Source organism: Salvelinus fontinalis, chromosome 10, assembly GCF_029448725.1.
Source record: "Salvelinus fontinalis isolate EN_2023a chromosome 10, ASM2944872v1, whole genome shotgun sequence".
NCBI classification, from domain to species: domain Eukaryota; kingdom Metazoa; phylum Chordata; class Actinopteri; order Salmoniformes; family Salmonidae; genus Salvelinus; species Salvelinus fontinalis.
The window spans coordinates 3,183,623-3,206,433 of NC_074674.1; the positions used below are offsets into that span (position 1 = coordinate 3,183,623).

Here is a 22,811-nt window from a genome sequence, read left to right on the forward strand (position 1 = left end):
GCTAATGAAACTGTGGGTTTGCACTACCAAAGAACTGTCAGAAACCGTCTCAGGAAAGCTCATCTGTGTGCTCGTCATCTTCACCTGACTGCAGTTCTGCATCGTAAACAACTTTAGTGGGCAAATGCTCACCTTTTGATGGCCACTGGCGTGCTGGATGAATCCCACTTTGAACTGTATCAGGGAGATGGCAGAAAGCATGTATGGCAAGCAGTTTGCTGATGTCGTTGTGAACAGAGTGTCCCGTGGTGGGGTTATGGTATGGGCAGGCATAAGCTGTGGACAACACAATTGCATTTTATCTATGGCAATTTGAATGCACAGAGGTACCGTGATGAGATTGAGGCCCATTGTCATGCCATTCATCCCCTGCCATCACCTCATGTTTCAGCATGATAATGCACAGCCCCATGTCGCAAGGATCTGTACACAAATCCTGGAAGCTGAAAATGTCCCAGTACTTCCATTTTCACCAGACATGGTTACCCATTGAGCATGTTTGGGATGCTCTGGATCCACACATGACAGCATGTTCCAGTTCCTGCCAATATCCAGCAAACTTCGCACAGCTATTGAAGAAGTGGGACAACAGGCCACAATCAACCTGATCAACTCTATGCAAAAGAGATAAGACCACCCCTTGCCTCATGCGTGACGCCAGATACTGACTGGTTTTCAGATCCACGCCCCTACCTTGTTTAAGGTATGTGACAAACAGATGCATATCTGCATTCCCAGTCACGTGAAATCCATAGATTAGGGCCTAATGAATTCATTTAAGTTGCCATTTAACTAACGTTTGTTGTTTATATTTTTGTTCAGTATAAGGTGCATTAAACATGAGCACAGTGCCACTCGGGTCAGCTTGCAAATCATCTCAAATATCTCTAGAATACATTTGACAAGCCATTCCTAATTTGTGTCATTGGTTATACTCCATCCCATTTTAAACACAGTCGAGCTGGAATGTCTGTTCAGAGACAGTCTCATATGCTACAGCGAGAACCTGATCTTTCTAATGGTCGACTAAGACAGTTCAGAGGTGATGAAAAGTCACATGAAGATCAGCTAAGTATGTTGGAATTTTATTGGCGTTAACATTTAAGGGCATAAGACAATAAGTAGCCTACACGGTAATTGTCTTATCAGGAGTGTACACATTGACACAGGTCGTGGCACAGACATGGGAGTAAACAAAAGAAGATGACAAATTCAGATAAAAATCATATAAATGATGATTAGTGACATTGAGAGTACAGTGTTGGTGATTCATTTAGATGAAATGATCATGTTGGTGTCTGAGTAAAAGAGCTCATACAGCTCTGTAGGTACAGTAGGAAAATTCACCACTTGGTTATTTGGTCCACATACCTTTGAGTGATTTCAGCTGAATCTCAGTTCATCAGGAAACTAATTTGCCTTAAAATTAAGTTAATTCACCTACTGGACAAAATGGCTAAAACTAAAATGAAACTGTCCTCAGCCAATGCCCACTAATCACTATGAACCATAATATGGTCATCGGTCTGTAAAAAGTGTCCCTGACCGCATATGAGACTCATTCATCTGTACAGCTGTACCACATCATATCCGTTGTGGGATAGTTGGGCTGGAGGAGAGATGTGTCCATGGTGTTTGGTCACCGTGTGGGGGCGGTGTCAGGGTCAGTCTGACCAGTCGTTGTCCTCCAGTTCGGAGTCGTCCTCTGAGTCGCTGTAGTCCACTGCGATGCGTCGGGACAGGATGGTGGCCACGTCGTTCCCCACAGGCTCCCGCTTGGCCTGCTGCTCCTGCTGCTCCTGACCCTTCTTCAGCTGGATACCTGAGCAACACAAACCCAGTCACACACAGTCTAAACATGAACTTTTGTACAAATACTTCTTTGTATATATTTTTTTACCTCTGCTGTCTCCAGAAGAATGGTAAACATCTAAGTACAGCTAAACTTACCCATGCGAATTGCTGACAGAAGGTCACTTCGTGTACCAGTGACAGGCTGGGTGTCCTGTCTCTTCCAATCACCGAGTCCTGCCACTTGGGGGGGAGCGGGAGGGACTGGTGGTGGTGGAGGACCTGGGGGAGGTGGAATCATATGGGGTCCTGGGGGAGATAGCATTGGGGGACAACAGCCTGAGGATCCAGTAAGGGGGTTGGGGGACACCATGGGAGAGCCAAAGGCTGTCTGTGCAGATGGGATAAGAGGGGCTGGGGGAGGAGGTGGTGGTCCAGAACTGGCATAGTACTCCATTATACTGAGAGAAAGAAGATTTTCAGTTTTAGAACTCTACATTTGAGGTAACAATTAGTATAAACAAATCAGATTCACTAATCTATATTACAGATTTCTTATTGTTACAGTAACAATACCTGTAGTCTGCAGGTGGAAGCGTTATCGTACCATTCATTCTCTCAGTGGGGTGATGCAGAGGGTTGGGGTAGTGTGTGCGGTTAAGAGTCCCTTCTCTGTAGCCGACTCCGATGCTGTGGTACTCATGCTCTACAGACTCATGGATGTCTGCAGGCTGGTAGGGGTGAGCCAGGGTGTGGTTGGATGTAGCATGGGGAAGGCCTGGAGCAGTTGGGTAGTCTGGCAGATCATATCTAGACAACAAAAAGTCATAATTAACTCTACACTGATAACCTTTTAATATGCCATTTGGAAAACAAACGGTGAAGGAATCCTTTGCTCAGGAGAGATGAATATAGTCCTAATTGGGGGATGGAACCACTGACCTGCTCTCCGGGGAGAGGGAGCCCTCAGATGACGCCCCCCGGTGGAGAGAGTGAGGGTGGCGATGGTCTGGGCGGAGCTCTTTGTCGAACGCCATCATGTTCCACTCGTGACGGCGGTTTCGGGCTTTACGAACCTTCTTCACCTCACGCTGAAGTGTGCTGTCAACACATCGCTTCTGCTCCTGAGAGAGAGAGAGAGAGAGAGAGGTCATTTTGCAAATAGGTGTGAAGTTATACAGGATATTATATACACAAGTTGCTCAGAAGAAATGAGCTGTTCAGAAGCAAAATACAAGAGTCTTTTTTTAAAAGTGTGATATACAAGAGTCTTTCACCCGTTGTCTTCTTCTCTCCTTTCTCTTGTCCTCCGTGTCCTGCAGCATCTTCTCTCTCCACAGGTCAAAGAAGTAGGACGGGTCTGTATAGAACTTCATCCCATCAGTGTGGTCATCTCTGTGTCAAAAAAGAGAGATTAGTTAGCTATTCGTCACGACCTTGAGGTTAAAGCTCGTCTGGTGATTGTGATGCATCCACACAGTGGACCTGTAGGCAGAGAGGATGCTGAGAGGAGGAGGCTTGTCGCTGGTGTTGTACATCTCTGCCACAGGGTTGGACGTGCTGCTATTGGACACCACCTGCTGGTCCTGGACTGTGGAACTCTTAAATGCCTTCCTCATGTTGATGTCCTGCAGAGAGACTGGAGATCAAAACAGAGAATGTGAGATTGATAGAAAGGTAAGCAATTAGAAGATACTGAGATAGAAAATAATAAACATTATGGGCCATGCAGAACCAGAGACAAGAAGGACGGGTCCATTATTCCGGCACCAACAGAGATGGCCACCTCGCTTCGCGTTGCTAGGAAACTATGCAGTATTTAGTTTTTTTACGTGTCATTTCTTACATTGTTACCCCAGGTAATCATAGGTTTTATTACATACAGTCGGGAGGAACTATTGGATATAAGAGCAACGTCAACTCACCAACATTACGACCAGGAATAGAACTTTCCCGAAGCGGATCCTCTGTTTTGCCCACCACAATGGATCGGATCCCAGCCGGCGAACCAAAACAACAACGCCGTAAAAGGTGCAGACGATCTTCTGTCAGGCAGCGGTCTTCTGGTCAGGCTCCGGAGACGGGCACATCGCGCACCGCTCCCGAGCATACTACTCACCAATGTCCAGTCTCTTGACAACAAGGTAGATGAAATCCAAGCAAGGGTAGCATTCCAGAGAGACATAAGAGACTGTAACGTTCTTTGTTTCACGGAAACATGGCTCACGAGACACGCTATCGGCGTCGGTACAGCCAGCTGGTTTCTTCACGCATCGCGCCGACAGAAACAAGCATCTTTCTGGCAAGAAGAAGGGCGGGGGTGTATGCCTTATGATTAATGAGATGTGGTGCGATCATAACATACAGGGCCTCAAGTCCTTCTGTTCACCTGACTTAGAATTCCTCACAATCAAATGCCGACTGCATTATTTACCAAGAGAATTCCCTTCGATTATAATCACAGCCGCATATATTCACCCCCAAGCAGACACGTCGATGGCTCTGAACGAACTTCATTTCACTCTATGTAAATTGGAAACCACATATCCCGAGGCTGCATTCATTGTAGCTGAGGATTTTAACAAGGCTAATCTGAAAACAAGACTCCCTAAAATCTATCAGCATATCGATTGCGCAACCAGGGCTGGTAAAACCCTGGATCATTGTTATTCTAACTTCCGCAACGCATACAAGGCCCTCCCCCGCCCTCCTTTCGGGAAAAACTGACCACGACTCCATTTTGTTGCTTCCAGCCTATAGACAGAAACTAAAACAGGAAGCTCCCGCACTCAGGTCTGTTCAACGCTGGTCCGACCAATCTGATTCCACGCTTCAAGATTGCTTCGATCACGTGGACTGGGATATGTTCCGCATTGCGTCAAACATTGACGAATACGCTGATTGGGTGAGCGAGTTTATTAGCAAGTGCGTCGGTGATGTTGTACCCACAGCGTTTATTAAAACATTCCCCAACCAGAAACCGTGGATTGATGGCAGCATTCACGCTAAACTGAAAGCGCGAACCACTGCTTTTAAATCAGGGCAAGGTGACCGTAAACATAACCGAATACAAACAATGTAGCTATTCCCTCCACAAGGCAATCAAACTAGCTAAATGTCAGTATAGAGACAAAGTAAAGTCGCAATTCAATGGCTCAGACACGAGAGGTATGTGGCAGGGTCTACAGTCAATCACGGATTACAAAAAGAAAACCAGCCCCGTCGCGGACCAGGATGTCTTGCTCCCAGACAGACTAAACAACTTCTTTCCTCGCTTTGAGGACAATACAGTGCCACGGCCTGCTACCAAAACCTGCGGAACGTCCGTCACTGCAGCCGACGTAAAACATTTAAAGGTGTTAACCATAGTACCCTCCAAACTCGTCATCAAGCGCGAGACCCTGGGTCTCGACCCCGCCCTGTGGGGGCGGGTACTGGACTTCCTGACGGGCTGCCCCCGGGTGGTGAGGGTAGGTAACAACATCTCCACCCCGCTGATCCTCAACAATGGAGCCCCACAAGGGTGCATTCTGAGCCCTCTCCTGTACTCCCTGTTCACCCATGACTGTGTGGCCATGCATGCCTCCAACTCAATCATCAAGTTTGCAGACGACACTACAGTGGTAGGCTTGATTACCAACAACGACGAGACGGCCTACAGGGAGGAGGCGAGGGCCCTCGGAGTGTGGTGTCAGGAAAATAACCTCACACTCAACGTCAACAAAACAAAGGAGATGATCGTGGACTTCAGGAAACAGCAGAGGGAGCACCCCCCTATCCACATCGACGGGACAGTAGTGGAGAGGGTAGTATGTTTTAAGTTCCTCGGCGTACACATCACGGACAAACTGAATTGGTCCACCCACACAGACAGCGTGGTGAAGAAGGCGCAGCAGCGCCTCTTCAACCTCAGGAGGCTGAAGAAATTCGGCTTGTCACCAAAAGCACACAAACTTTTACAGATGCACAATCGAGAACATCCTGTCGGGCTGTATCACCGTCCGGTACAGCAACTGCTCCGCCCACAACTGTAAGGCTCTCCAGAGGGTAGTGAGATCTACACAAAACATCACCGGGGGCAAACTACCTGCCCTCCAGGACACCCACACCACAGGAAGGCCATAAAGATCATCAAGGACAACAGCCACCCGAGCCACTGCCTGTTCACCTTGCTTTCATCCAGAAGGCGAGGTCAGTACAGGTGCATCAAAGCAGGGACCGAGAAGCTGTTTTTCAGTCTCTATCTCAAGGCCATCAGACTGTTAAACAGCCACCACTAACATTGAGTGGCTGCTGCCAACATACTGACTCAACTCCAGCTCACTTTAATAATGTAAAAAATGTATCACTAGCCACTTTAAACAATGCCACTTCATATAATGTTTACATACCCTACATTACTCATCTGTATATACTGTACTCGATACCATCTACTGCATCTTGCCTATGCCGTTCTGTACCATCGCTCATTCATATTTTTATGTACATATTATTTCATTCCTTTACACTGTGTGTATAAGGTAGTTGTTGTGGAATTGTTAGGTTAGATTACTCGTTGGTTATTACTGCATTGTCAGAACTAGAAGCACAAGCATTTCGCTACACTCGCATTAACAAATGCTAACCATGTGTATGTGACAAATAAAATTTGATTTGGAGGATAACTAATGACTTAGTTATTCTCAATCAACATTAGAGATTCATTTTTTACCCTTATCCCCTGACCCCAACTGACCTTCTTCCACAGTGGAATCCAGCTGGGTGACCTTGACAGCCAAGCGGTCGATGCGGTCTTGGAGACCGTTTGCGCGCAGGTAAAAGGTGTTAGCCTCACTAAACAACTCTCCAAAGACATCCTCTGCATGTTTACCTGAGGACAGAGAGGAGTCATTACTACAGACTTCCACCGTGTCCAACAAGATGAATGGAGAAGTACACTTCATACTACACAGAAAAGAGCAAAGAGATACAGTTGAAGTCAGAAGTTTACATACACTTAGGTTGGAGTCATTAAAACTCGTTTTTCAACCACTCCACAAATTTCTTGTTAACAAACTCTAGTTTTGGCAAGTCGGTTAGGACATCTACTTTGCGCATGACACAAGTAATTTTTCCAACAATTGTTTACAGATTATTTCACTGTATTACAATTCCAGTGGGTCAGAAGTTTACATACACTAAGTTGACTGTACCTTTAAACAGCTTGGAAAATTCCAGAAAATGATGCCATGAAGCTTCTGATAAATGATGTCAATTAGCCTGAGTCAATTGGAGGTGTACCTGTGGATGTATTTCAAGGCCTACCTTCAAACTCAGTGCTTCTTTGCTTGACATCATGGCGAAATCAGCCAAGGCCTCAGAAAAAAAAATTGTAGACCTCCACAAGTCTGGTTCATTCTTGGGAGCAATTTCCAAACGCCTGAAGGTACCACGTTCATCTGTACAAACAATAATACGCAAGTATAAACACCATGGGACCACGCAGCCGTTATACCGCTCAGGAAGGAGATGCTTTCTGTTTCCTAGAGATGAACGTACTTTGGTGCGAAAAGTGCAAATCAATCCCAGAACAGCAAAAGACCTTGTGAAGATGCTGGAGGAAACAGGTACAAAAGTATCCATATCCACAGTAAAACGAGTCCTATATCGACATAACCTGAAAGGCCGCTCAGCAAGGAAGAAGCAACTGCTCCAAAACCGCCATAAAAAGCCACTACGGTTTGAAACTGCACATGGGGACAAAGATCATACTTTTTGGAGAAAAGTCGTCTGGTCTGATGAAACAAAAATAGAACTGTTTGGCCATAATGACCATCGTTATGTTTGGAGGAAAAAGGGGGAGGTTTGCAAGCCGAAGAACACCATCTCAACTGTGAAGCATGGGGGTGGCAGCATCATGTTGTGGGGGTGCTTTGCTGCAGGAGGGACTGGTGCACTTCTCAAAATAGATGGCATCATGAGGGAGGAAAATTATGTGGATATATTGAAGCAACATCTCAAGACATCAGTCAGGAAGTTAAAGCTTGGTCGCAAATGGGTCTTCCAAATGAACAATGACCCCAAGCATACTTCCAAAGTTGTTGCAAAATGGCTTAAGGACAACAAAGTCAAGGTATTGGAGTGGCCATCACAAAGCCCTGACCTCAATCCCATAGAAAATTTGTGGGCAGAACTGAAAAAGCATGTGTTAAACAGGCTCTGTCAGGAAGAATGGGCCAAAATTCACCCAACTTATTGTGGGAAGCTTATGGAAGGCTACCCGATACGTTTGACCCAAGTTAAACAATTTAAAGGCAATGCTACCAAATACTAATTGAGTGTATGTAAACTACTGACCAACGGGGAATGTGATGAAAGAAATAAAAGCTGAAATAAATTACTCTACTAATATTCTGACATTTCACATACTTAAAATAAAGTGGTGATTCTAACTGACCTAAGACAGAGAATTTTGTACGAGGATTAAATGTCAGGAATTGTGAAAAACTGAATTTAAATGTATTTGGCTAAGGTGTATGTAAACTTCCGACTTCAACTGTAAATTGAGGTAAAGTTAAACAGACCGGAGCAATTTAGTGATGGAGATTCAGACAACCAACCAAATGATTGAGAATTATCAAACAACGCTGAGACAAGAGCAAGTGATTGTGAAATCTGTCTCGATTCGCTCTCTGTCCCTCCCTCTCTCCTTTATTTGCTTCTGTGAAACTAAGCTCTACAGTAAGCTCTAATCTCCAGTGACTTTATACAATCCCACCCCACACAGACACACAGTAATATGGATATGTATGGGCCAGATGTCTCATCCTCTAATTCTCTCTATCCTTCCCCACACTACAACGTACACCACTGTCAATATCAACATGTATTTTACCAAATCGATTCCAATCATTAAATGCACAAAGTTAATTTATTTGCATAAGTTGTTCAGTTTTCCAGTGTAACAGGGATGAGGGTGTATAGGTCACCATTCTGGAGCATAGATGCATGCATCTGGTTAAAAGATAGGTGATTACTTAATATACATAACAGGGGGGGGGGGTGACTGGAAGGTGTGTCTTACTTAGACTGCTGAGCTGACGTATTATGGCAGACAGACTGTTGTTGGTGACGCACTCCAGCTCACTGCCAATCCCCTTGGGCAGCGCCCCGCGGCAGAGGTGCCGGGGATCTATGCTCCTCTTGACCAGGGGCATCCCCTCACATCACACCACCTGCTGGGACACAGCCACTGACGATAACCTCCACGTTCCATTAGACACAGCCAGACAATTCAGACCAGAAGGTGTGTGAGACAGAGGCAGTCGAGTCAAACCTGTCCGGATTACATTACTAACCAAATCCCATTCGTCTTTATGTAATGCCATCAGAGCACATACAAGTTATCATGGAACAAACTACTCTTTACTTCATCCCAGAGTCTTTCATTTAATTCATGGAAAATTACTTAGAGGCAATTCATTGTATTGGACCCTGAAACAGCCAGTGGTGGTATATGGCCAATATTCCATGGCTAAGAGCTGTTCTTAGCACGACGCAACGTGGAGTGCCTGGACACAGCCTTCAGACGTGGTATATTGGCCATATATCACAAACCTCAGAAGTGCCTTATTGCTATTATAGACTGGTTACCAACGTAATTAGAGCAGTAAAAATAAATGTTTTGTCATACCCATGGTATAAGGTCTGATATATCACAGCTGTCAGCCAATCAACATTCAGGGCTTGAACAACCCAGTTTATAAAATCTTATTTGAAGTAAGGATTATGCTACATTTTTAAGTTAGGGGCCTTGCTGTGCAACATATTATGAATGGTGACACATGCCATGCAAGACTGGGAGGAACCTCAGCAATGTTAAACTCACCATACAATAAAAAAAAAACTCTGGTTGAATCAGCGTCGTTGAATTGACGTCTGTGCCCTGTGGGCTTGATCATCATGGCAACCTTGATCACACATGTATCAACAAACCATGAATCCAAAGCATCCTACAGATTTACCAATTACGCAAGCAAGAATGGCAAGGTTGTCCCAACCAGATGCTCTGAGGTGTTAAGAAGAGTCAATAAGTACAACAGTTTCAACTGGGCGAACAGCGCACCGTTTGTTTCAAACCACTTTAGAGTGATGCCTTATCTTGATTGTAACAATTAAGTGCCTGCAACTCCAGATGGACCGGTTTATTACCGAAGAACGGTGGTCTGTGACCCGTGAGTGACCGAGGGTTTTAAATAGCATCACCCTAATTGTAGTAGCCTACATATAATACACAAACAGACATAACAAAGGAGGGGAGATGATAAAGACGGGACGCTCACCTAATGTGTCCTTTTAGGAGTATTCAGCTGCAGTCCACCGGTAGAGTTGCCATCCTGTCCACTCATCTCACCAGGATTCTTTCTGTGAGGAGCAATCTCCAGCACAAATCAGCATCCAGGCTCAGAGATTTAATTAGAAGATTTAGTTGTGTCGTCCAATCAGGATCGCCAAAAACATCCATCGTGACAACCATGGGCAGTTTGACAGCGCGACATGAGTGAGTTTTCGGGATGATGACGAGAATCCCTATTTTAGAACACAAGCTTACATTACATAAATTGCATTATTAGGCCTTTGTGACTGGTTTAGCCCAGTTATTCTGAAATGTATAAATAAACACTCAAAAATGTGTCTTCGACGATATGACCACTTTCGGATTGTCAATGAATTGTTTCAAAAGAGAATGGATTCAACCAGGGGGTGACCGTTTGACCCCACCTAACAGCAGGCATCCTACCACCACAATGGTCACGCCCGTTGTCAAACAACCTATTTTCTTACTTTTAGGCCTAGGAGTTTGTTTTTTGGCACATTCAAGCATTTTTGTCTGGCAGCTCTACAAATAGTTAATTTCAACTAGGCCTACATGAGAAAACAATAGTCACGATTAGTGAGTTTTGTGATTTTTGATTCTTGATGATGGAATTCCACAGTCGATAACAATTTGTAATTACAAGATAGATTTTTTATCTTTTAGATTGCATGATCAGCATTATAGTCTATTAAACTCTTATCCTGCTACCAAATGGATATAACCAGTGCAATTCCATATTGCACACAGGGAAGTGATTACCTAAGGATGTCTTTCTCTGTCTCCGTTCGGTTTCTCCTTCTCTTTAGTCCAGCTGGATTCTGTCTCTCAGAAGAACCATGGGGCCATACTAGTGTTGGTCCCAGCCAGGCAGGGGTGCAACTTCCACTGGGGACGGGGGGGACGACATGTCCCCCCCATCCCCCTCAAATTTTGTAATTGCATTTTTGTCCTCCCCAGTTTGATCATTGGAATGTGATACAAAACGAGGCAACTGTGTGCAGACGCCTCCGAGCGGCCGGGTAGGCTGTTTAGAGTGTTTATCCGACTAGATAAAAAAAGGAATTATAAGTTGCGCCCCTGCAGCCAGGTACCACCTTATGGTGTGTGGGCATAAACACCACCCTTTCAGATTGAGATTCCCTAAAAACATGCCACTTTGATACAGTGACTTTTTCCTAGCAGGTTAGGAGAAGTTACACAGAAGGTTAGGATAATTAACGTAGCAGGTAAGGGGAATTAGGTTAAGGTTAGGGAAAGGGTTAGTGAAAATGATCTCCCAACCTGCTACGAAAAGTAACTTCCGGTTGTAGCTGTATCGAAGTGGTGTGGTTTTATAGAGTCCCCTTTCAGATTAGCCCGTCCTGACAGATGGTATCTGGACCGTGGAAGTGGATTGGAGATCTGGGAGCTTAAAGGCGCTGCATGGTTCTGACTTCTGCATAGGCTTTGCAGCGTTTACGGTGATACGGCCTCTGCAGTAGTCAGGGCATGCATACTTATTGTGCTTTGCGCAGCAGGGCTGTTGTCAAGGAAGTGAGTACAGGACCTCCCGCCCTGACCTACCATCAACCAATCATATCAATGCGAAGCTATACGGAGCCCTCCGCATTGTTACAAAATTTGGGCGGCACACGACGATGCAGTAAGGAGCTCAATTTGGCCTCCGCATGCCTCTGGAGGCTCAGTAATTGCGTCACACCATCCATGCAGCACCTCCAACCACATTTTCAGATCAAGCATAAATTGGCTCTAAAACGAACAGTGATTATTGCTGATATGACGTTAATGGAGGTCTGTAGATCACTGTGCGCTAATGCATGATCTAACAGAAGGGAAGGGCCTTAATAAGAACTAAACGACAGAGTAACATATTGGTGCTTCTGTAATTTCAATAGCTCAACCCTATTAACCCTAATACAGTATTTACCCTCAATGACAATGCCACTGTTCATCCCAATGTTTTCACACATCGCTATCACTGCACCCATGTACACCCCCAGTCACTAATACCTCTATTAGGCTATTGTCATGACGTTGCCCTCTTGGGACACAGCGAGCACCATCCCCCTACCTCTGCACCATCGTAAACTCCTAGAGGAGATCCTCTCCTCATGGCCAGAGTATAGAGAGAGTGCGTTTTCATAGAGAGAACAAATTAATTTCTTCCACCTCACAGAACTGGAGGTCCGAACAATATTTATGTTCTGGAGAATGTATAAAAGATCGGTGAAGAATCCAGCTACGAACTGGTCCGTTTGGTACAATTTTGTGAAACTCGTGAGAGACAATACGGCCACATTACCATAATCCTGTTTATACAATAGCCTCAGCCTCAGCTTACATCTAATTGTTGTATAAAATGAATGAGTAAAGATTAAACTATTTGTGAAATTATGTGATGCTATGTAATGATGTTAATGTGAGAGAATTGTATTTCTGTTTAAAGTTTCACTAAGTCATTAGCACTCCCCCAGGGGCAAAGACAGGACCCGGCGTCATGAAACAGCCCTTTTCTATGTTCCGAATAAAAACCCCACCTGGGTTTTCTATCACCAGACCGAGCTTACCACAATTAAGAGAGGGCTAAGGGTTGAGACGAGACCAGTACCTCTATCACAGAGGGAAATAAGGCTTGAGTAGATGAATCTTTTAACCATCCCACGTGGTTAAACTCTTAGACTATCGATACCGACAGAATAAGAACAAGTCTTTGATATTAATTACTAGTCTGCAGCTAGGAATTCGGTATCATTGAACGCGAAGACTGACAACCGCCGAAACATCTGTGAGTACTTAGGTAGTAAATAAATGATTTTAAGACAATTGATGTATGGATGACTCATAGTGAAGACTGGGTTCGTGCAGATAACCAACCATTTACGACGTTTGGAATGAGGTAAATAATAATTCGTTAATCAGAAGACTAAGTGATCCGATATTAAAATATCTGAAAGTTATATTAGGAAAATTATAACTTTCTAATCTGAATATTTTCCTTGGTGCCCCGACTTCCTAGTTAATTACAGTTACATGATTAAGTAGTTTAATCACGTAATAATAATTACAGAGAATTTTTGATAAAGATTAATCTTCAGTTTAATGATGCCAAAGACACGACACTATCCATGACACTGAGCCCCCAGACACTATAACATGTATCCTCCATGTATCACTTTTTCTGTGATGATTATATCTAGGCCTATACCACCATTACCCAACAATTATCCTTCAGTTTCTCTTGTGGTAGTTAAGTTTGCTTCCTTAGCAATTCCATGCAGCTTCCTGCTATGGGTTGTTTCCTGCTGTGTTTTCTATATGCTTTGTGTGTGTTATTTGTGATCTATGCCAAGATTTTCCTCTTGTAGGACAATAAACATGATTCTGATTCTGTCTGATTGCCTAGGCCTAAAACAATCTCCATAATAAGATACTGCAGGAGATAGATGCTTCAGATGGACACATTGTAACGGCAGTCTAAGTCGTCCTCCTCATCAGACGAGGAGAGGCGAGAAGGATCGGAGGACCAATGTGCAGCGTGGTAAGTTTCCATAATTTAATGACATGAAAACTAGACAAGAATACAAAACAACAAACGTACTAACCGTCACAGTCCCGTGTGGCACAAACAATGACACAGGAGACAACCACCCACAAATCCCCAACACAAAACAAGCCACCTATATATGATTCTCAATCAGGGACAACGATTGACAGCTGCCTCAGAACCATATTAGGCTGAACACAGAAACAGACAAACAACATAGAATGCCCACCCAGCTCACGTCCTGACCAACACTAAAATAAGCACAACACATAAGAACTCTGGTCAGGACGTTACACACATGGAATTATGGATCAAATCGTTTCTTAACATTGGAAGTAAAAATGTAAAAACTGTGTTTTAACTTAAATTGTAAAAGCCAAAGTTGGCACGAGACATAACTAGCCGCGTAAACATTTAGCACCATGGCCAGCAAAGCAATCAGCGCGAACTAAAGCACAGGATTGGTCGCCACTTCAGCAGCATGGCGGTTGAACAGCGCCACTCCCAGGCAGCTCATAATGAGACGTTTCAACACACCTGTTGCGAGGCTGTGGCTGCAGAAAGGCCAGGGGCACAACTTTCACTGGGGACAGGGGGGACATGTCCTCCCCACATTCTGAAATTGCATTTTAGTCCCCCCCCCCCCCTCCCCCCTCACAGTGTTATCATTGGAATGTGATGCAAAACGATGCAACAGTGTGCTTTCGGACCATACTGACCGCTCTGAGCAATCGGGTAGGCCTTTTGAAGTGTTTATCCGACTGAATACATTTTTCTTAATGTCCCCCCCACTTCTAAAACCAAAGTTGCGACCCTGAGAAAGGTTTGTTGATCTATTCTACAGCCACCAGAGTAAATTCTATTCATGCATCGTAATGATATTCGTGAAGGGCTGTAGGAAGTAAGGCGCAGGAGATCTGATAGTTGGTAGCAAAACAGAGCCTTTATTTGGCGACCCAAAAGCACACGGCACAAACTAACACGAAATACAAAATAAGGGTTTAACATAACCCAGCGTTACCAGCCGAACGTGCGCATACAAAATAACAGATAAACAATCACTCACAAACAAACATGGGGGAACAGAGGGTTAAATAATGAACAAGTAATTGGGGGATTGAAACCAGGTGTGTAAGACAAAGACAAAACAAATGGAAAATGAAAAGTGGATCGGCGATGGCTAGAAGGCCGGTGACGTCGACCGCTGAACGCCGCCCGAACAAGGAGAGGGCCGACATTCGGCGGAATTCGTGACAGTACCCCCCCCCCCCCCCCCCTTTGACGCGCACCGACCTCGGGGACGACCCGGAGGACGAGGTGCAGGGCGATCCGGATGGAGACGGTGGAACTCCCGCAGCAACGAAGGGTCCAAGATGTCCTCCACCGGCACCCAGCATCTCTCCTCCGAATCGTACCCCTCTCACTCCACGAGGTACTGAAGGCCCCTCGCCCAACGCCTCGAGTCCAGGATGGCTCGAACAGCATACGCCGGGGCCCCCTCGATGTCCAGAGGGGGTGGAGGAACCTCTCGCAACTCAGACTCCTGGAGTGGACCAGCCACCACCAGCCTGAGGAGAGACACATGGAACGAGGGATTAATACGGTAATCTGGGGGAAGCTGTGACCTGTAGCATACCTCATTCAGTCTCCTCAGGACTTTGAATGACCCCACAAACCGCGGGCCCAGCTTCCGGCAGGGCAGGCGGAGGGGCAGGTTTCGGGTCGAGAGCCAGACCCGGTCCCCCAGTGGAAACACCGGGGCCTCGCTGCGGTGGCGGTCGGCGCTCGCCTTCTGCCGCCTCATGACCCGTTGCAGGTGCACATGGGCGGCATCCCAGGTCTCCTCCGAGCGCTTAGCTTCACTAGGGTAGGGGGCAGCATTCGGAATATTGGATGAAAAGCGTGCCCAAATTAAACTGTCTGCTACTCGGTCCCAGAATATATTTGGATAGAAAACACTCTAAAGTTTCCAAAACTGTTAAAATAATGTCTGTGAGTATAACAGAACTGATATGGCAGGCGAAAACCAGAGGAAAATCCAACCAGGAAGTACTATTATTTTGAAAGGCTGTTTTTCCATTGAAAGCCTATCCACCATACAAAGACTTAGGACCCAGTTCACGAGCTCTGTGCCTTCCTCTACATGTGACCAGTCTTTAGGCATTGTTTCAGGCTTTTACTCTGAAAAATGAGGGAGTTTTTTAAAAATCTGACCCAGCGGTTGCATTAAGGAGAAGTGGATCTAAAATTCCATGAATAACAGTTGTATCTTTTATCAATGTTTTTTATGAGTATTTCTGTAAATTGATGTGGCTCTCTGCAAAATCACCGGATGTTTTGGAACTACAGAACATAAAGCGCCAATGTAAACTCAGATTTGTGGATATAAATATGAACTTTACCGAACAAAACATACATGTATTGTGTAACATGAAGTCCTATGAGTGTCATCTGATGAAGATCAAAGGTTACTGATTCATTTTATCTATATTTCTGCTTTTTGTGACTTAGGCTGGAAAATGGCTGTGTTTTTCTGTGACTTGGCTCTGACCTAACATAATCGTTTGGTTTGCTTTCGTCGTAAAGCCTTTTTGAAATCGGACACTGTGGCTGGATTTACAACAAGTGTATCTTTAAAATGGTGTAAAATACATGTATGTTTGAGGAATTTTAATTATGGGATTTCTGTTGTTTTGAATTTGGCACCCTGCAGTTTCACTGGCTGTTGACGAGGTGGGACGCTACCGTCCCACATACCCTAGTGAGGTTAAACCATTCGTCCACCGCAGGAGCCTCGATCTGGCTCTGATGCCAAGGTGCAAGATCCGGCTGATACCCCAGTACACACTGGAAGGGGGAGAGGTTAGTAGATGAGTGGCGGAGTGAGTTTTGGGCCACCTCTGCCCAGGGGATGAACGCCGCCACTCCCCCGGCCGTTCCTGGCAATATGACAGCAGAAACCTACCCACATCCTGGTTTACTCTCTCCACCTGCCCGTTAGTCTCGGGGTGAAAACCTGAGGTGAGGCTGACCGAGACCCCCAGGCGTTCCATGAACGCCCTCCAAACCCTGGACGTGAACTGGGGACCCTGATCAGAGACTATGTCCTCAGGCACCCCGTAGTGCCGGAAGACGTGAGTGAACAGGGCCTCCGCAGTCTGTAGGGCCGTAAGGAGACCGGGCAAAGGGAGGAGACGGCAGGACTTAGAAAACTGATCCACAACGACCAGGATTGTGGTGTTGCCCTGTGAGGGAGGAAGATCCATCAGGAAGTCCACCGACAGGCGCGACCACGGCCGTTGTGGAACGGGGAGGGGTTGTAACTTCCCTCTGGGCAGGTGCCTGGGAGCCTTGCACTGGGCGCACACCGAGCAGGAGGAAACATAAACCCTCACGTCCTTGGCCAAGGTGGACCACCAGTACTTCCCACTAAGGCAACGCACCGTCCGACCGATGCCAGGATGACCAGAGGAGGGTGACGTGTGGACTTAATAGATCAAACGTCGCGGACAGCAGACGGAACGTACAGACGCCCAGCTGGACACTGGGGGGGAGTGGGCTCTGTGCGTAACGCCCACTCGATGTCCGCGTCCAGCTCCCACACCACTGGTGCCACCAGGCAAGAGGCCGGAAGTATGGGAGTGTGATCCATGGACCGGTCCTCTGTGTCATACATCCGGGACAGTGCGTCTGCCTTAGAGTTCTGGGAACCTGGTCTGTAGGACAGAGTGAAAACAAAACGGGTAAAAAAACATGGCCCACCTTGCCTGGCGAGGGTTCCGTCTCCTCACCGCCCGGATGTACTCCAGATTGCGGTGATCAGTCCAGATGAGAAAAGGGTGTTTAGCCCCCTCAAGCCAATGTCTCCACGCTATCAGAGCCTTAACAACAGCCAACAGCTCCCGGTCCCCCACATCATAGTTTCGCTCCGCAGGGCTAAGGTTCTTCGAAAAGAAAGCACTAGGACGGAGCTTTGGTGGCGTGCCCGAGCGCTGAGAGAGCACAGCTCCTATCCCAGCCTCGGATGCGTCCACCTCCACTATGAACGCCAAAGAAGGATCCGGATGAGCCAGCACGGGAGCCGAGGGAAATAGAGCCTTCAGGTGACCAAAAGCCCTGTCCGCCTCAGCCGACCACTGCAGTCGCACCGGTCCCCCCTTCAGCAGTGAGGTAATGGGAGCCGCTACCTGACCAAAACCCCGGATCAACCTCCGGTAGTAGTTGACAAACCCTAGAAACCGCTGCACTTCCTTTATCGTGGTGGGAGTCAGCCAATTACGCACAGCTGAAATGCGGTCACTCTCCATCTCCACCCCTGAAGTGGAAATGCGGTACCCTAGGAAGGAGACGGACTGTTGGAAGAACAAACATTTCTCAGCCTTGACATACAGGTCATGCTCCAACAGTCAACCAAGAACCCTGCGCACCAGGGATACATGCTCGGCGCGTGTAGAGGAGTATATGAGAATGTCGTCGATATACACCACTACACCCTGCCCGTGCAGGTCCCGTAAAATCTTGTCAACAAAGGCCTGGAAGACTGATGGAGCATTCATCAACCCGTACGGCATGACGAGGTACTCATAGTGCCCTGAGGTGGATGCTAGTCTTCCACTCGTCTCCCTCCCGGATACACACCAGGTTGTAAGCGCTCCTGAGATCCAATTTTGTGGAGAAGCACGCCCCGTGCATTGACTCGATCGCACTGGCGATGAGAGGCAGCGGGTAGCTGTACCTCACAGTGATCTGATTGATACCCCGATAGTCAATACTCGGGCGCAGACCTCCATCCTTCTTCTTCACAAAAAAGAAACTCGAGGAGGAAGGTGAAGTGCCAAATCGGCATATTCTGAGGGGATGCGCACGGTGGAGACTTGGTCTGGAGTTTCCACTGTAGTCGCACCGATGGAAACCCCTACACACCTCCCTGAGCACTTTCGTGACCACCCCTTGAGAGCCCTCTGTTGCCACGAAATAGTGGGGTCATGACAGGCCAACTAGGGTAGGCCCAGCACCACGGGAAACGCAGGAGAATCAATAAGGAAGAGACTGATTCTCTCCTTGTGACCCTCCTGCCTAACCATGTCTAGTGGAGCGGTGGCCTCCCTAATCAGCCCTGACCCTAATGGTTAACTATCTAGGGCGTGCACAGGGAAAGGCGTATCCACAGGAACAAGGGGGATCCCTAAACTATGGGCAGATGAACAGTCCAAAAAAATCCCAGCTGCGCCTGAATCTACGAGCGCCTTATGCTGGGAATGCGGGGAAAACTCAGGAAATTCAGGCCCCGATCCGGACGTCCGTGGGTAGCCATCAGGTTGTCCAGCCGGATGGACAGGTCTACCAGCTGGTCCAATGTGAGGGTGGTGTCTCGGCAGCCCAACTCCCGACGGACGTCCTCGCGCAGACTACACCGGTAGTGATTGATCATGGCCCTGTCGTTCCATCCCGTGCTAGCGGCCAGGGTCCGGAAGTCCAAAGCAAAATCCTGCGCGCTCCTCGTCCCCTGCCTCAAGTGGAACAGACGTTCACCCGCCGCTCGACCCTCAGGCGGGTGGTTGAAAACTGCCCGAAAGCGGCGGGTAAACTCTGCGTAATGGTCCAATTCCAGGGCTTTGCCTGAGAGACAGGAGACGAGGGCGGACACGCTCTCACGTCCCCGAAGGAGCTGGGTGGACGGTCGCCAGGTACAGCTCCAGCTGGAGTAGGAACCCCTGGCATCCGGCAGCCTTCCCATCATACTCCCGCTTGAACCGGGTGAAGGAGGGGTGGACAGTGGGGCCTGCTGTAGTGGGGCTGGTGGAGGCGTTGGAAGGCCTCCTTCTCTCTCCCATCTATCCATTGTCTGCAGAACGCGATCCATGGCGGTGCCCAGACGTTGCAACAAGGTCGCATGCTGCTGGACGCGCTCCTCGACCGTGAAGGGGGGGCCGTCTGCTCCTGCTGACTCCATTTACTGGTGAGTGATTCTGTAATGGTATGCGTGAAGGGCTGTAGGAAGTCAGGCGCAGGAGAGCAGATAGTTGGTAGCAAAACGGAGCCTTTATTTGGCGACCCAAAAGCACACGGCACAAACTAACACGAAATATAAAATAAGGGTTTAACATAACCCAGCGTTACCAGCCGAACGTGCGCATACAAAATAACAGATAAACAATCACTCACAAACAAACATGGGGGAACAGAGGGTTAAATAATGAACAAGTAATTGGGGGATTGAAACCAGGTGTGTAAGACAAAGAAAAAACAAATGGAAAATTAAAAGTGGATCGGCGATGGCTAGAAGGCCAGTGTCGTCGACCGCCAACCGCCAAACGCCGCCCGAACAAGGAGAGTGACCAACTTCGGCGGAAGTCGTGACATGCATAAAGATCACATTGAGGAATGTTTTAGATAAAATAGTGGTAAAAGAGGGTGTCATGATCCTGATACTGTATCATGATATGGTATCATGTCACCTAAATCATGGTGTCATGTCCAACTCTTCAACTTGTACATGTGTGAAATAGGACAAAATATAAGTACCCACCAAATTATTATTATTACTCTTCATGCGTATTAATAGACACTTGTACATGTGTGAAATAGGACAAAATAAAAGTACCCACCAAACTATTTTTATTATTATTATGTGACAGGGTTATGTGCATAGTGTAGCTTTTGCATCAGAAATACTTAACAGTAGGCCTAATATTACTAACTATATTATGGACAACAACAAAAAACATCAGAAAAAGTCTAGCAATTGAATGTGGAAATTGTAGAAATGAGTACAGAATATTTACAAAGAAACACTATACATTTGAAGGAATAATAAAATATGAATGATTGAATTATTGTTAACTGATTGCAATTGCAATTATTCTCCTAAACATTTTTATTAGTCTAAACTGGCTGCCACACATTTACATTCCATTTCCTGGGCTTATTAATATTTTCCTATTTGAATACCCAAATACTCCGTACTGGAGTCTTTCAAAGTCAAAGCCACAAATTATATGATCACTTCAGTGTGCCTGGGTGTAGTGCTGGTATAGCTGGATGGAGGGCAGGGAGATGGGAGACGACGGCTTTCCCCTTGTGAGGTATACAGAGTAGGCATTTGAGCCATATAAGGATGCATTATGGAATGATGAAGCATGGAGGGGTGAACCAGGCTGGAAAACACCATGGAGGGGTGCATGGTAAAAGGTTGGACCATGGAGGGTTGTGGGCTGGTGGGAGTTTCCTGCCTCTTTAAGGTTTGGTGGACCCGTGTGGGTCCAGTTGGACAGGCTTGGCTGGCATTGGGAGGGTAGAGAGATGAGGTGGAACCACAGGACGTCCCTGTACTCACAGTCATGGGTACAGCCTCCTGCTGCTGCTCTCCACTCCCACCCTGGGGCCCAGCAGCATCGTCTGGGCTTTGGTAGATCTCCTGTTTACGACTCAGACAGACACCCATGGCCACCATGGAGCCCAGAAAGATAAAGGCCAGAAAAACAGAGCCCACGATCACAAAGGGGACATAGACAGGTACTACAGAGTGAAAAGAAAACACAAAAATAAAGAGGGCAGGGGAGAAGTGGAAGGATTGATTGAGTAGAAAGGAAAGAAAGACATTTTAAGGATGACCTTAAAAGGCTGGGGTAGTGTTCATATTCCAAAAAAAGTATTAAACTGTGCAACATGAAACACAAAAAAACGGTTCATTGAAAGATCCTTGGCAGAAGATCAAGTCTTAACTTGATGCTCGTGATGTGAGGAGTAGACTAACTGCATGTTGAAGAATAGAATAAATGCTTGGACATGAGGCCACCCTTTAAGGCACATTTGGTGGGTTGGATTCAAGCACACACTGCATTAGGCTTTCTCATTCCTCAATACCATTTATAAGGAATCTCACTGTGTGTGTTATCAAGGAATAGGTAGCTATGCCTAAAAAAAAGGCCTTCTATAGCTAGCACATTAGGTCTTAATGAAAAATAATAATTGACCAAGTATTTGTTCCTATTTCAGTAGCCAAAGTTAAAATTTACCTGCGCTCTTGGCATCTTTCTCGTCATCAGACGTGCCAGGCTGTAGAACTTGTTCGTGGTTGTTGCAGTTACCCTGATCCAGTCTAGCTCCTTTTAGTGCGCAACAGTAGCGCAGCTCACACTTTCCACAACAGATCGCAGCTTCTCTTTGATCGTGGCGCTCCGGACAATGGAAACCCCCTCGCCAGTTAGATTGAGCGTCCTTCCAACTATGGCAATATTCACCATTCGTCCTCTGTTGCGTCATGCCCACTTGGAAAATCAGACTGATAAAAGCCCCAACAGCAAAACGCACAGTCCTCATCCCGTTCCAACTGGAGAGACGAATCCCGTGTCGGTAATTTTTGTTATCACAAAATAATAACCTGGAAATAAATCCTAAAAGATGATAAATAACATATAACATATGTGGCTCAATCGACCACCCTTTCTACAATAGGCTAGGCCTATATCCCATGACAACTAGGCTATTTAAACCGATCAAAAGTTATGAACGCAGCGCTTGTTCCTATTTCGAAAGCGCAACTAGACATATCTAGAATAGGCTAATAAAATCATGCAGGGAGCTATAGGTACGCTATGTAAAATGAACGCATAGGCTTACCATTGGATTCACGCCATGTGATGCATCATAACATGAGTTGGTTCTGCTCTGTGGATCTGTTCTCTCCATAATTTGTGTCATGGGACACTAATTTTAGACCATTCCTTACAGACGCTAGCCTACTGTATGGGCACATGAATATATATGTAGCTATGTAGCCTATTTTGCTGATTAAATAGCCTAGCATAGTTAGGCCAATTTGATTTATAAATCTTAACTGGGCAGTTTATTCGGCTAATATATCTCCCAAGTTAATTTTTCCAATGTTCTGCTTCAATAGGCCTATCACAGCCAAAATGGGCTAAGTGATTGGATATCATTCGACTGTGTTGCTACATCAAAGCAATAGCTTGATTTTGACTGAGTGTCTAAGTAAACTTTGTCATTGAGGAAAGGAGACGAGGAAATCACGTCAATGATATTGGAATGCAGCCGCTGCCGCATTCGAGCTAAACGAGCCGAAAGAGGAAGGAAACTGTTGCGCTGTTACGCCATTTT

At 46.2% G+C, this 22,811-nt stretch overlaps 2 protein-coding genes across 4 annotated transcripts; both read right to left on the reverse strand.

Moving 5' to 3' along the window:
* Positions 1–1,247: 1,247 nt before the first annotated feature.
* LOC129863383 (actin-binding protein WASF3-like) lies at positions 1,248–13,898 on the reverse strand. 2 transcript variants are annotated; one of them, XM_055935334.1, is made up of 9 exons: positions 10,113–13,898; positions 8,855–9,005; positions 6,527–6,661; positions 3,277–3,430; positions 3,069–3,186; positions 2,734–2,915; positions 2,368–2,601; positions 1,951–2,252; positions 1,248–1,822 (listed from the first exon to the last, which is right to left on the reverse strand). In XM_055935334.1, the coding sequence occupies exons 2-9, from the start codon at positions 8,985–8,987 to the stop codon at positions 1,665–1,667; spliced, it is 1,416 nt and encodes a 471-aa protein (XP_055791309.1). In that variant the 5' UTR covers positions 8,988–9,005; positions 10,113–13,898; the 3' UTR covers positions 1,248–1,664. The 2 variants fall into 2 exon arrangements, with proteins under 2 accessions (XP_055791309.1, XP_055791310.1); XM_055935335.1 differs by having other exon boundaries at positions 8,855–13,898.
* Positions 13,899–20,292: 6,394 nt separating this feature from the next.
* On the reverse strand, positions 20,293–22,725 carry LOC129863385 (protein shisa-2-like). 2 transcript variants are annotated; one of them, XM_055935338.1, is made up of 3 exons: positions 22,314–22,725; positions 21,710–22,087; positions 20,293–21,209 (listed from the first exon to the last, which is right to left on the reverse strand). In XM_055935338.1, exons 2-3 carry the CDS (start codon positions 22,011–22,013, stop codon positions 20,686–20,688), a joined length of 828 nt encoding a protein of 275 aa, XP_055791313.1. In that variant the 5' UTR covers positions 22,014–22,087; positions 22,314–22,725; the 3' UTR covers positions 20,293–20,685. The 2 variants fall into 2 exon arrangements, with proteins under 2 accessions (XP_055791313.1, XP_055791312.1); XM_055935337.1 differs by lacking the exon at positions 22,314–22,725 and having other exon boundaries at positions 21,710–22,148.
* Between the last annotated feature and the right edge of the window lie 86 nt (positions 22,726–22,811).

Bases quoted from the DNA above. Each gene is read 5' to 3' on its own strand.
- LOC129863383 (XM_055935334.1), bottom strand. From the start codon at position 8,987: ATGCCCCTGGTCAAGAGGAGCATAGATCCCCGGCACCTCTGCCGCGGG. The intron at 6,662-8,854 runs GTAAGACACACC...CTCTGTCCTCAG, and splicing joins ACGTCAGCTCAGCAGTCTAA to GTAAACATGCAGAGGATGTC. The intron at 3,187-3,276 runs GTCCACTGTGTG...TTTTTGACACAG, and splicing joins AGCATCCTCTCTGCCTACAG to AGATGACCACACTGATGGGA.
- LOC129863385 (XM_055935337.1), bottom strand. From the start codon at position 22,115: ATGTTATATGTTATTTATCATCTTTTAGGATTTATTTCCAGGTTATTA. The intron at 21,210-21,709 runs GTAAATTTTAAC...TTCACTCTGTAG, and splicing joins GAAAGATGCCAAGAGCGCAG to TACCTGTCTATGTCCCCTTT.